General features: G+C 37.5%; 1 protein-coding gene across 2 annotated transcripts in view; it reads right to left on the bottom strand.

Moving 5' to 3' along the window:
- The window catches only part of zfpm2a (zinc finger protein, FOG family member 2a), a 160,444-nt gene extending 153,445 nt beyond the window's left edge, over nt 1-6,999 (bottom strand). For both annotated transcript variants that reach the window (XM_047360493.1, XM_047360494.1), the window contains exon 1: nt 6,616-6,999. In XM_047360493.1, the coding sequence (XP_047216449.1) occupies nt 6,616-6,655 (40 nt within the window). In that variant the 5' untranslated portion in view covers nt 6,656-6,999. The remainder of the gene's footprint in view (nt 1-6,615) is intronic.
- Nucleotides 7,000-15,189: the final 8,190 nt, after the last annotated feature.

Below are 15,189 nucleotides of genomic sequence, written 5' to 3'. Positions count from 1 at the left end.
AATTCCTCCAGATCTATCTGAATGTTGCTAAGTGCAATCCCATTATCAAAGCGAACATGCAGAGGCCTGTAGAAATGCCAGTATGTGCAGAGAGCTGTTTTAACATTCTGAGCTGGTGGCTGCAGGAAACTGATCCCTGCAGTCCCACACTGTCAGCTACACAGACATACTCTTTGGTGACACGCCTGATAATCAAAGCTTTGTCTGGGTCTTAAAAGGACGTACTTGAACAACAGCGAGACCAGAGGCCCTCTTTGCTGTAATGGCCTTTAGACATCAATATTTAAATCTTGCATCTTGTCTGTGATTAGAATGCTGTCTTTTTTTTTGGCCACCCCCTTTCTACCCTGAAACAACAAGGTGGGGCTGAGAGAACAAGCCTAAATCAATGATCTTTGAGTCTAAACTAGATTCCTGAGCAGTTTGCCACTCTCAGCAGCAAGATAAGATAAACTCTCTTTGGCCTGAGAGATGAAGTTGCCATGACGATCAGGGAGTCCACTTTCTCTATTGATATTTTGCAGATGTAACAACAAATGGAACTAGATCCTGCTCCTGATAATGCTGATTAATTAATACCAATATTGATCTGAACGAGGAAGAGACAAGGCTATTAACTTAAAGCGAGCTGAAAGTCAATTGTTTCCCGGGGCTCAGTGGGCATCACTGATATAAAATCTAAACAAACTGAGAAGAACAAATTGTGAAAAATTAAAAAGCAGATATTCAACTTTAGCAGGTGCCCCTCATGCAGGCATGAGGTGTGATTTTATTTGATAATATTGAGTGAAAACACAATAGTTTCAATGTATTGACACAAAGACAAAAATTATGCAACATGATCCAATTGATTTTATTTTCTTTAGAAAAGCTTCCAACTATAGTTTTAGAAGAAATATGAGTACAGGATTTCGACAACTTTACTTTCTCTGCTTTTTGCAACCAAACATATTTCCAAAAGGTAGTAGCCTTTGTCGGCCAGCAGCAACAAATGGGGAGGCCAGCCTTTCTGCACTTTCTCTGGGATGTCATGAAATGGATTTTAAACCATGGGAACAACATGACAGAGGCTTTTTGAGGTTTGGAAACTGTAACTTTTTAAAACTTTGATATACCTTGATAAAAGTAACCAGCCTGTTTCTAACTGAAGTAAAGGCCTTTCGTGGCTTTAGTTTTGTCTCAGACATATTTCTAAAATTACCATTTTATCCACAGTGGTGACAGATCCAGTGCCTGAATACAATAAAAACACAATGGCAGCAGTCTGAACCAGCGGTTAATGGAATAATAGCAGTGGAATTCAGGAAAGAGGAAGATAAAGAGGAAGCTGGGAGAGGAAGTGACCTCCACCTTTGCAGCAACCCTGCCCACATCTATTGCTGCCTAGGCACTGCGGGCTACAGCGACAGCGAGGGCAAAATTAGACTCTGACAGTGTATCAGCCTCAGCTCAGCAAAGGCAATGCCGTCTTAAACAGAGAGTAAGCAGCAGCTGCCATTCAAACCTTCCCTTATAGGTTTGGAGCCTGTAACATAAGGACCAATCAGAGCTAGAGAATCCCAAACTCTTTATACAAGAAACAGTTCTGGTTTAGACAAAATATAAAGAAAAAAAAAAATAACAATGAAATGAGATGACATTCATCTGCTTTGTTGTTTTGTGTCAAAAGTGAGGAGGCAATTGGGGATCCTTCAGCTAAGACGAGGCAACGGCACAAGCTGTTATTGGCAGGGAACAGATGTTTGAGGGGAAGTTGGCATTCAACAACCATTCTTCTCCTGACAGAAATCAACCAGACAAACACGAGAGACGTGCCGTGATTGTCACCCAAATGAAAGGAGGACCCTTAAATATACAGGGAAGCTGGCATGCAAACATTTTTTGATTTCTACACCCCCAAAACATCTGAATGCTTGAGCTGCCAGTGTTCTGCGGGCCAAGGGTGAAACACGGCGTATACGGCTTGCACAGCTTTTCCACATACTGCACACAGAAGCAAAGCTGAGCTAAGTTGGAGGAAATACGGATGAGAAGTCAAAGCGAGAAAAATCACACACATAAAGCACATCAAGCTAACAGCTCCGACAGCTCTGCTAAAACGCATAGCCACATGCTTGTCGTACACGCACCAATGTATACTCAAGCAAGCACAAACACACACACATTCAGATACAGGATGTTGGCAGTCAGTTCTGTAAACACCCCCCTTATCCCTTACTAGTGTAATCTGCCTCTGATAAATGCCCCTCCAAGATAGAAATGTCACCTGATATGATAAACAGTATGCTGACGTTACATAAAGTGGCCGTATGCTAAGGAGTTGGGGAGATTAACTGTGGAGCGGAGATGGAAAAAATGGTTGCTGTGATAAAAAGCAGACATTAAGCTGGAGCAGAGAGCCCTGTTCAGCTTTGGTTCAGGTTCACAATAAAATGTTGAGGGGAAAAAAAGGCACTTTGTTGTCATTTTCTAAAGGGTTACATACATAAAATGTTGAAAGTTAGCTAAAAGGTCACCACGTAGAACAAAAGTTAGGAGTTGGTAGAAAACAAATAATGAAATATTTCTCCACAGAGCTTTACTGGACATGACATTAGCCAGATATTTGTAAACCTTTTTAATTTACTTCTGCAAAAATTCATACTTTGCCAGAGTGAAATTCCAAGATTTTTCCAGTTGTTTTTATAACATTCTAGAAATTTGAGGAAAAAAACAAAAAACACTTACAGTGGCTAAAATGTTTCTTTATCTGTGTATTCCCCAAATGATTAAATCACACAAGCTAATCTAAACCAACTTAGATCACCTACTCTTTAATATTTATACCACTCACAAGTGTCAAATCTCTATAGTAAGAATTACCCCACACTAAACACAGGTTCTTCAAAGCCCAATTTGTGATATATAATACTTTTAATTGGTTTACAAAAATTTAAAAAGAACAGTTTCAATTAGGGCTGGTTACAGGTATCATGAGTTTATAACCAATGGTTTCTAAACTGCTAAAATCTTCCATTCCTATGGTTTAAATCCCTGTGAATGAGATCAGAATAAGTCATAGTGACAGGACTTCTCTCCAGCTGAATGGAACATAAAGTAACACGGCCCTGCCTCTACCCCATTTGTTGCTGGACACTGCTAGTCAGCTGGCTGAAGAAGGCTACCTCATTTCTCCCTCTCTTAGAAGACAAAAAAAATAAGGAAAAAAAATTATAAAACATTCTGGTGGCAAAAGAAGACAAAGTCCTGTGTGCAAACTGAAGGATTGCCACCCGTTATTTAGTAAGGTAACAGTATTTTAAAACTTCCGCTTATTGCACACAGCAGCTTTACAAATATAAGATTAGGCATTATGACAATATGACATAGCATTAAGCTGCGGGAACCGGTGCTATACAAACTTGCAGTAATCACCACAGTCTGGTGCTTCATTTTCAACAATGCCGGTAAAAGAGTTGGAGGATGCAACATGAATTCTCAGATGGTCTATAAAGTGAAGACAACAGTAAAAGGGAGAGAGCACTAAGTCAATTTAATAAGCACATTTGACATGAGATGTCGGTGCGTGGCCTCCAAGGGGGGCGCTTCTATATGTTGCCATAAACACTGGCGGAGGCACGCTCCCCTACATCATCCAGATGAACCCCACTCACCATCCCCCTTTTCAGTGCGAAACTTTGGGGGCCAATTTTACAGACAAATCACTCTGAGAGTCCTGGTTTCAATTCAGCCTGCTCGTATCTTCCCTTCCTATTAAGCATCAAAATGTTCCTCCTCTCACTGCGAGTGGAGGTATGGACTCCACCAAAAGCTGAGGCGAGTCGGGTGGGTGGGTGGTTGGGGGGCTGAGGGGAGGAGCGAGGGGGTAAAGAGGGGATAGAGACAGCTTGGTGGAATTCTCCCATCATATTACATCAGCTAATCTCACTCTCCTGAGCATCAGTGATATTTTCATCATTCCTGTCAATTTCTCCTGAATACTCGCCCCCACTTCTGCCCCACCTACCCCCTGTGTTTGAAATGACTTACAATCTGGGCAATTTATTGGCATATTGGCACAGGGTGATAAGGCTAAAAACAACAGCAGCCAGCAGCTGGCCCGGGGAGATGAGCTGATAACATTGATATGTGCTCCCACACAAAACACCTCCACCACTATCTCCTCTTTCTATCAAACTCTTATTACAATAAAAAGGGTTTTTTCTTTGTTTCTGTGAAAAACAACAGGGGGAGGACATCCAGAAAAGGGGGCTCGGAATATATATTTATATAAAAATCAGACAAAACATTTCAGAGAGAGAAAAAAAACAAGGAGGAAAATACATAATTTATCACTGTATTATCGGGATATCCAGGCAGCCTAATCAAGGAGTACTGAGTGACTATTTTTTGCCTTATCATCCAAAGTGGTGGAAACGGAGAAGGAATTATCAGCCAGCTGCAGATTGCTGGGCTGGAATTTTAATGGTACTAATCGGGTTTCTGATGGTATATCTTCTCTGCTTATCTTTCCCATTATCTGGACTTATCTCCCCAGTCATCGGAGCAAATTAATGGTGCTCTTTCAGCATCGTCTTTTTATCGCCGCTCCGAGAGCACCCAAGGGGAAAGAATAAGCAAAATATTAAAATACTGCATAAATCACAATTTTAGATAACAGTCCAATGTATGCAGGAGGGTGGGAGAAAAAGATGGGGTGGGTTGGGGGGGGTGCTGCGCCCAACAACCTTTTTGTCCTTTAAAATGACTGTCTATGCTGACTTTCTGTGCATTGCCTCCTCTGCCTTTCCCCCCTCTCCCCCGAGTTCCCGGGGCGGGAACGAGGATCTAGGCTCCTCATGACCTTTCTGCTTCCAAGCACTGCTTGATTATCCAGCCGCACACCAGCTACATATAAACAAGATCTTACACATGACATGCTAATTCACAAAAAGGCCAGGTCAAAGTGACGAAAGCAGAACAGAAGCGTTAGATTTCCTTTCACACCACTACAAAAAAACTTGGATGCACCAATGGGATTGGACTAAAAATGAGAGGGCCTATCACGTTATAGATTGTTTGGGCTTTAAGGTAAATGCTGACATAAACGTGAACATCAAAAAACTAAATTAGCAGTCTTTTTTTGTCTTCTTAGTTTTGCAGTATAGAATGGATAAAGCATTTTAGAAGTTTAGAAGAAAAATAAATAAAGCCTACTTTATAAAAAAAAAAAACTCATAAAATGTTAAAAACTAAAGATAACCTTTTTTTTAAAGCTGCTCAAAAATATGCTAGTGGAAAAATTTTTAAATATGAAACAAAAATGTACATTTTAAATAATTATATAAAAAAATTAAACACTGAAATGAATAAAACTAAATAAAGCAATACAGCACAGAATGTTCTTAGTCACTAAAATAAGTGGAGAAAACCACTCTTGTGCATCAACAGGCACATTCCCTTATGTATGCTAACATGAACACACACATGCAAACAAACACACCTACATGTGTGCACCAAAACCTTTTTTCCCTGATAAAACTTGATCACTTAAAGAATAGATCATCAGAACACTCGTCACATTTTAGAAACAACACATATTCTGTCCTTTTAGCCTCTTTTAGAACCAGCGTACAGTTGTCACACTGAAGACACACACACACACACACACACAAATACATGACAGTGTTTACAACACCCCAGTATTTCTGACTGATCTGCAGGTAGCACAAAATCATTCTAAATCTTGAAAGCTGATCCAAAGCTGTAATTAAAAATGTAACTGATGAAATTTGCTAACGTGAATATGACACGTTTAAATTTATGCAGGCCACAATGTTATGCTCTGATTCCTTTCAAATTCTTTTCTGGAAAAGTGCAAAAAAAAAAAAAAAAAAAACTTAAAATAATACAAAACGAAGATGCATCGGTTTTTAAAACAAAGTGAAGAAAGTGTGTAATATGCAGCTGGGTTTAACATTTTTTAATATATTAAAATGCTCTATAAATGCCACACTTATTTATGCAGGTTTCATCACCTTCTCAAAGCTTTTACACAGCATGCTGCATGCATTCATGTACACACACCTGCCAGACGGTGTGCATGGAGTGGGGTGGGGGGTGGGGGGGGGGGGGGATGCTGAGAACTGTAAAGGAGGGTGTAAAACACCAGTGTGTGTGCAGCCTCTCTGTGTGTGTGTTGCAAACATACACAGTTTATACCGATGCAGGAAAACAAGGAAATTGACTTTTGAAGTTAGTCTCGCAATGCAGCCTTATTGTTTTAGGCCTATAATTTAGATTTGCTGCTCATTAAAGCGCTTCATTCTAGGACGCTGTCAAAGTGATGCGCTCGTCCACACTTTTGGATCAACGCAACTACAAAGTAACAAGAAAATAAGTCCGTTTTTTTCTGCAACTTTGTAGAAAGTTTTCAGCCAGCATTAAGCCGTCAAATTTAGCTGTGATCAATTATTAATTATAAAAGACATAAATGTAGCGCGGAGGATGAGCGAAGCACCATGAGAAGCAGAACACAGCGGCGGTATGGTTGAGCGCTCTATAAGCAGCTTCATTTTCACTATTCTTTAACACTGCTACAGATAATATTTAATAACAGCAAAAAAGAAAACTTACGTTTGATCTGCCTGGGGTTGCTCTGCTTCCTTCGGGACATGCCTGCTGTGCAGCTGCTCAGTGAATCCAGGTGTAGTACTGACAGATCGATAGGTTTTGCTTCATCCAAGCAGTCGGATTTTGGTAGGGTTGTTTGTTTTTTTTTTGTTTGTTTTTTTTGTCTGCTGAAAACTGAGAAGGCAAAGAAGAAGGGGGCACCGACACTTTTTTTAAACGCACAAGTCTATCGTTCCGTCTGTCTTTTCCTTTATCTTTCTCGTCTCTCTGGCTCCGGCTCTGACTTTCTCTCCCTTACACACACACACATACACACACACACACTCACGCTTTTTCTCTCTCTTTCACACACACACAAACGCGCGTACACACCCTCCCTCCCTCTCCGTGTCGCTCTCTCCCTCACTCTTCCTTTTTTTTTCGTCTCCTGCGCTTCGCCGCGATCCGCACGGACTGACTGGGGAGGTGAAAGCGTTTCGCGCTTTTGTTTGAAGATAAGGTTTGTTCCTCCCCGGGCACCGTAGCCGCGGTGTCGTGAACTTCATGTGATCCGCAATCACTTTCCTCTTATTAATTAGCGCTCACCCCACCCTCAATTAGCTCATTTGTTTGCTTGTTTGTTTTTTGGTCTTCTTTTTGGGCGACTGATTTCCTTGAAATAATATAATATGGACAAAACAATTACTACATTTTGAAAAACGCATCTTCACAACCGTTTCTTTTTTTTTTATAACTGTGATTCTGAGTTAGAAATGATCTTTTTACTTTTTATTTATTGTTATGCTGAACAAAGCAGCCAGTTGATTTTACCGCAGCTTTGAAGTTAATACCACACATGACCCCACTCATATAACCGGCCAATCACCGTCTGCAGCACTGAAACACAGCAGATGGCGTTTACACGCTGCCTGATAACTTATTGATGCATCTGACAGTCAATCAAAGTTGAAAACCAAATGCATGGACTCTCTGAACTGTGACCCCATAGCTCCTAACATGTTATTTGTCAAAGAACCAGTTTCTCAGTGGCAACAATTATCCAGTAGCTTCTGATTTGTACTGTAAAATTAATGTTAAACTGAAATGCAGAAGAGCGTCTGTACTGTACACCTTACAACAGTAAAAAGGTGTTACTTTAAAAACGACAAACTGTAGAGTAAAGTACAGTATAAACTAAAGTTATGTACTACAGTGTACTATACAGAACTGCTTAAAATTCCATAAACCAATAATTTTATAATGACACGCTTTAACATTAGAGAAATACTGTATTGCAAATACAGGAACTTTACTGGTAAAACAACAGAAACATGTCCACAGAGTGTGTCCACTTTTCCTGTAAAATAGGTTAGAAGTGTCATATTTTTATCTTTATTTGGTAAAAAAAATAAAAACAGAATTTTTTTATATTGCTGTAAATGTTTAGGATATTTGGACAAAAATGAGGCAGAGTTTTTAAAACATTTAGATTGTGATTGCTACACTATAAAAAAAACATGTTGGAATGTAATAAATATGAGAAATTAGGATTTTTCAAAATGAAATCAAATACTTGTTTGTAAGCATGATGTTCAATCATGGTTTCATTTTAAGAACTTTATCTGTTATATTTGGTAACAAATTTCATGTAAACATTTTGATTAGAATTTAACTGAAGACGTTGACTCGTCATTCATCATGTGCAGTGTCCAGCAGGTGAACAATAAGGCTGATACGTCTGTTTTATGAATAAATACACTGAGACTTATGGTTGAGAAGGTTTCTGTGTTGGAGCGAGGATTTAAGCTTGTAATCAGTTTTAACCATGCAAGCGACAGCACTCCCGCTAAAGTCCAACAGGTTAGCAAGCTGAGCATCTTAACCCAGAAGAACAATCTCAGATGTGGTTGTCAGGGGATAGAAATCCATGCCACCATATTAGAATACATTGAACAAGTTTGTTATGATTTTGGTAATGTTTATCTCTCAACAGTAAACTAATACTCATTTCATATGTTTTAGACATAAACATAGAAGACAAACCAGATAAATTTACGAATGAAACAGTGAAGGTGCTCATAATTCTGTTGCCAAGGATGACCCAGCAGAGAAGTTTTATGGATCCTCTGAATTCATAAAACCTCCATAAAAGGTCTTAATGACTGGATCTGTGAGACTGAATCCTTAATAATTGGGTGTATTTTAGTATTGGTTGATGTGAGTTTGTAGGTTTTAAATGAGTATTAAACAAGATAATTCTGGATTGAGAAATATTCATCGCATGGATATATTATTTATGAACTGTTAATTGTGCCGAGGTTTTGTACTTCTTATTAAATAATAAAACATGCATTAACAAATGTCTGCATCAAACTATAACAGAAGAGTTAGAATCTAATTTATTACGGTAATTTAAAATTCTGTTAGAATTTGACTTAATTTGCTTAGTAAGTGAATAAAAAAAATGTATTTAATGTATGAAAAAATGGTGGATGTTTAAAATAACTCAAAGAAAATGCAAGTGGGTTGTTACATCAGTTTAATATTGAATAGTTTGTTTTATCAGTGCACTTTGCTTGTAAAATAAATTACTAAAGGAAATGTACAACTGGAGGAATAGATTACTTTCTTACAGTTTATTTGATAAAGCATCAGTCAAAATCTGAGTGTTTTTAATTAGTCTCTCTGTGCAAGAGGAAAATATTAAAATGTTTGGTAAAAAAAAAAAAGGAGGCTGAGAAAAGAAGTCTTTGAATGGCTCAGATTTTGACTGCCATGTTCTGAATAGTTGCCCAAACTGGAAATCACTCTCTTCAATTAGCCAGTTGGACTGCCAAGGAAGACAAGCAAGTGGCCTGTGAAATTATCTCGTAACCCAATTCCACAACTTTGGGATGGAGTCTGAAACTGCAGAATAATTTATATGGCACAAGGGTCAGTTGACCTTGAGTTCGGGGTTTGTCTTTCTCTCTCTCTCTCTCTCTCTCTCTATATATATATATATATATATATATGTATATATATATATATATATATATATATATACATATATATATACACACACACACACACAGGCGCGCAATAAAAACTCACATGTAGAATTTCAGTCAGTTCTAAGCAGGAGTCACTAAAATGACCATGTTAACCACCCATAAATAGCCTATCTTGAGTGAGAGCAACAACATAGTAAGAGAGTGGAGTCAAATTGCCAGCTCCAGATTAATTTAACGCCACTCCTAAATCCTCTGAGACTGGAGCGTGGTTCTCCTGCGCTGTTCCTGAGCCCCAGTGGCTTGTTTGAAGCCGACTTTGATTGGCAGCTACAAATCTGCAAGAGGAACAGAGAGCTTTTTTTTTTTTTCTTCACTGCTCAGACCAGATGGTTGTGATAATTAACATGATACTGATTCCATCGCAGGGGAAATTACTGACACAAGGTTGGTCACATTTATAGGTTAAGGTATACTGTATGCTGAGGAGATGCTGCACAGTGCTTTCATATAATCTGATTATAGGGGGAAAGGTTGATTTAATGTGCTAAATCATTTGATTAGAACTGCCAAGTTACATTTGGGCGGAGCCGTTCAGTGTCGGGCAGTGGTGGTGGTGGCGGTGCTGTCTGGGGGTTTAGTTGTGTTCATTCTTAAAAACAATGTTTTGGCTGATAGATCTTCCCATCACTGTTGAATATCATCCTGTCTCCTGTTTGCACCTGTCCCAGTCTGACTGTAAATTAATGGCAAATCATTAAAAATTTAACAATACGGAAAAAATGTTCATGCATCTGAGCATGTACACAAGCTTGTTATGTTATTATAAACAATGTGCTATATGCAGAAAAAATATTACTGTAGATAAATACTGTACACATGCAAACAATTTACACACTTATTAAATTATCATGTAATGTGTAGTGTGAACAGCTAAAACTTGCTTCATTTAATAAAAACATATACCTAATATAATAACAGCCAGCAATGCAGAATTTACTGAACAAAGCAAAACAGTATGAATTAGTACAAAAAGAACTTACAGTATCAAATTGTTTCAGGGCAGAATAAATTCTAATATATATATATATATATATATATATATATATATATTTAATAAAGAATATACTTTAATTAGTTATTTAAAAGAACAAATAAAAATCAATGATTAACAATTTATGGATTAATAAATAAAAGGCAAACAGGCAAAAGCTAAGCCATATATATATAAAGTTATTTTTAAATTCCTTTCCCCTGGAATGCACCTGGATCAGACCACAAATAATAATAAAATGTAAAAATAAAATTAAGGAAGCACAGAAGTTTTTCTGCATATTTAAAGATAATTTTGAAAAAATACAGAAAACAACCACAGTGAATCCTTTATACACCCAATTTATTTTCATCCACTCCCTAAATGCCATCGTTGCAACACTGGCATCAGTTATATAGTAAATGTCCTACCCAAATGAAACAGAGCTGTCCCAGTCCCTGCACTGGGTTAATTTTACAATCACCCTCAGTCAGTATATTTCTTTAATACCAGCTGCAACCTTCCTCTTTATCATGTTTGGGTTGAGCTGCTATGCTGACTGAGTAATATCACAGGGGGGTTCTGCTATGACAAATTACAAGGTTGATTTCTTTAAGGGATCACACATGTCCGGTGGCTCTTGGAAGTGACAGCCATGGCGTGGACAGCGGCTGGTTCCTTAAAGAGCAGCCTCAGTAGCTAGGCTGGAACATCAGTGGTGGAAGTTTGCCTGCTGCGATGTCACCCTCTGGCTGTTGGGGATTGGTTTGTCTTGTGAGGAAGTTAAGTGTGAGTGTGTGTGAGGTGGAGAGTGGTATAAGGGGTGGGAGTGTGGGGGAAAGGTTTGGGGTGGCACCTAGCCTATACAACTGTTTTTGTTATCTGTAACAGGGATGTTGTATAAAAATATTGTTTTGAGTAGAATGGTATTTATTCATAAATTCCCATAGCACTGATACCCAAACAATTAAAGCAGAATCATTTCAAATTAATCTGTAAATGATAAAAGAGTGCAATTTGGTTGACCACTTACCTCTAAAAACTTAAAAGAGATTTTATTATGCGACTAGAGAAAGTTGCTGGTGCCTGGACCGGTTGTACCAACTCAGCACCCCCACCTCCCATCCAGCCAGGCAGCAGCTCCAGCAGCAGTAAGCAAACAGATGTCTGAGAGCGTGCCCACTCCACTGGCTGCGCTGCCAAAACTACCCGCAGCCCTGGAGGCCTCGGCGTCAGCTCTTTCCAGGGAAGCTTCGCTCTCTCGGTGCCACATCCCATCTTCTTCCCATCCCTTCCATTTACCAGGGAGCTAAACAAAGCAACTAAATTCAAAAACTCATCTACTGAAAATGCCACACAACTCTAAAGCATATTAAGATTGCACTAAAAACATTGATAAAGATACTAAAAGAGGGCGGGATGAACAAACTATGCTCCTCCCAATGGGAGTGTGTAAATCTGTAAATAAAAGCTCTTTTTTATGAGGAGGAGGAAGAGGATGGAAGAACTATAGGGCAGCTCATTCTTACAGCTAATCTCTGTTTTTTTTTCTTTTATTTCTGTGGTGAAAAGCGGAGATTGTGACACCACCAGAGGATGAACTGGCAAGCTTTTTATGAATTAAAATCAGAAATATTCCTCAGAGTTTCAAGGAGGCTTCTTTCAAAAAATGTTAGAGTTGCAGCATACGAAGAAAAACTGACCTGACCTGACAATAAATGCTGGCGTAATGAAGCCTGTGGTATGAACCAATGAATGAATAGATAAACAAGTGAACGTCACCTGTAATTAACTAAGCATTAAGGTTTTCAGGAGGAGGTGTTTAAAATCTGTTGAATCATTTTTAATTACTCCTATAATGCTAAATGTATTTTTTATGCTAAAAGGACTAAGGGTTTACAAATGGGCACTTTACTAAAAAAAGCTGCTGTATGAAGTAAATATGTTGATTGATATATTTAATGTATTTGCTATAAAAATGCATGGACATTATGTCTATAGTTTTTAAAATGGCAAAAGTGATAAATTCTGCTTAAGTGTGGCATGTGTTTTCATACTTCATACAAAATGAACATTATTGGTTATAATTTTAGGACAGCAAAAGTTTAATGAATCAATTATGTAAAATGTAAAAAACAGCCACATTTTTTAAAACGGATGTTTTTAAAAAAATAATCCAAAAAACTGCAAAACAATATTATTTAATATTTTTTGTATCAGGTTTTAAAGGATTAAAATTGCTAAACTATAGCAACTAAATGTCTCTAAAATATTTTGTAAATTCTAAAAGCAGATATGTGTAACACAATACCCATACATTTAAAATGATCACTAATCAGAAAGAAAAAATAAGGAGAGCGCTTCATTTATTTAAGTTCACACTGATAAAACAAATTGTCAAAATTTAACTAATAAAACAGTTTGCCTACATTTTATTTGGGTAGATTTTATTCAACATTTCTGAGCAGAAATGATTTAAGTTGCTGAAATAGGAAATAATCTAACTGAATTCCAAATAACTTTAAAGTGTACTTACTCAACATTGGTTTGATGTACAATAATATAAAGAAGCAAAAACTATTAATTGTTTTTGATTTGGGCAGAAAACATTAGTGAACAAGTAATAAACGTTTTAAATAAATTATAACAAACTTGCATGTAAACTTTTTCCGTGACATCCTCAGCTATCATGAGACATTCATCAGCAACAACTGTCTCAGGGTTAAGCTCAGCTTGCCAGCTGGTTTAGTTTTAGCAGTCTTGCTAAACTAGCTAAAACTGGACCAGAAGTCTTCTGACTGTTTTTAACAGTTCTAATTTCATTCATAACACAAAACATATAAGCATATCAATCTTAATGTTCTCAGCTGGACAAGGAACAAGACAAATGAGAATAATGGAACCAACACCTTCAGTTAAATTTGAGATTTAGGTAGAATTTGTCATCGAAATAAAGTAGTCGGTGTTTGTAGGATTTAACCATTGTTTTACATTATATTTACAAAACAAATACTCTTAATTAAAATCTAAGTAATTTTAAGTGGAGCACATTTAATTGTTAATGTTTACCAGCCTCCAATATTCCCTTTTACTGTGTAATTCAGAGTGTTTTTTAATACAGTATAAAAAAGCTCTAAAATAAGGGCTCCTTGATGTATTTCTTGATGTAACTAAACTTAGTTGAAATTGTAGAATTCTAAACACATTACAGGTTCTTCTCATTTGGTAAACTGTTTGAAGGTTATATTCACCCGCATTATAACTTCTTCCTCTTTAGAGGTCCGAAGTTCTAAATTCTTGTTCTCACTACTGTTAACACATAAAGTCATCTGTTTATTTTATAACCTTCCAGACTCGTTGGCGGAAAGTAAAAACACAATTCCAAGCTGTGCAACTAAAGATTTACCTAACAGAATAAATGAAAGGAATATACTTCAATTTTCAGCTGAATTCAAAACATCCATTAGATGTGTATTACATTATAAGAGACAGCTCTCCTGGTCTGATCATCTCCTTGTTTCACTGTATTGCAGAGCAATACAATGAAGTGTTCATGACTTTTAAACTGATTTATACACAAACAGCCCCAGTGTTTTGACATCTTGTGATTTAATGTTATTCATTTTTATGAGGTCAAGTAAATTATATTTGATGCAAGTAGTGGATTTTTTTCCAACCTATTTCCCTGTATGTGCACGAGTGACTAAGGAGCCACATCTGAATGCAGTATTATAATACAGTCTGTTGATGTATTTTATAAGTGTGTCTGCTGGTTTATTACACATGCAGAGGCATCAGTGCACAGCAAAATGGAAAAATGCTTCAATATATTCACAGAAAGGCAGTCCACAGACAGCTCAAAAAATAAATCTACATCTGCCAGGCTCCATGCAAACAGCAGAGCCATCCTTAATGGTAAAACCATCGATGAGAGCAGATAAAAATATTAAATATTCAGACATTCCTTTCAGACAGTATCAAAAGCGTCCAGATGTGGGGCGCTGAAGTTGTTATCATGAAGCCAAAGAAATTCCTCTGAATTTTCAACCACATAAAAGTATTTTATGGCATGCAAATAAATGGTAATTTTTGACTATGGAGAGAAAAAAACATACCAATAAGCCCTATCATTTGGGACTAAAACTCCACAAACAGGAGACACTTTCAATTTGCTTTGCCTGTCTCCCCGTGTTAGATGCCTGCGATTGCCGCGAAATTAATCCATTTAACAATCTGTGGCTTAAATTTGAGGATTTCCAGTTTTTTTTTGGAATATCAATAAGTTCCAATTGAAGAGAGGATTCTTTTGCAATTCAGGCATGTGCCCGCGATAACAGCGGAGTTGGCATGAAGAGAGGCAAAGATGGATTAATTATGCAGAGAACATGGAAATTCTGCTTATCATCGCTTAGCAAAGGAGCCCAGCTCACATAATCAGAAAACGAGGATGAAAAAATAAAAATAACAATGCAGTGGTACCTTCCAGCCCATCATCTTACAAGTTAGATTTTTTCTTGTAATTAAAAAGTAACATACAATTATATTCATATCTCATATGCAGACTGTGAGTGGGTG

Source organism: Girardinichthys multiradiatus, chromosome 3 (assembly GCF_021462225.1).
Source record: "Girardinichthys multiradiatus isolate DD_20200921_A chromosome 3, DD_fGirMul_XY1, whole genome shotgun sequence".
NCBI classification, from domain to species: Eukaryota; Metazoa; Chordata; class Actinopteri; order Cyprinodontiformes; family Goodeidae; genus Girardinichthys; species Girardinichthys multiradiatus.
Note: the sequence above shows the minus strand (reverse complement) of the source record. Positions and strands in the feature narration are given on the sequence as shown.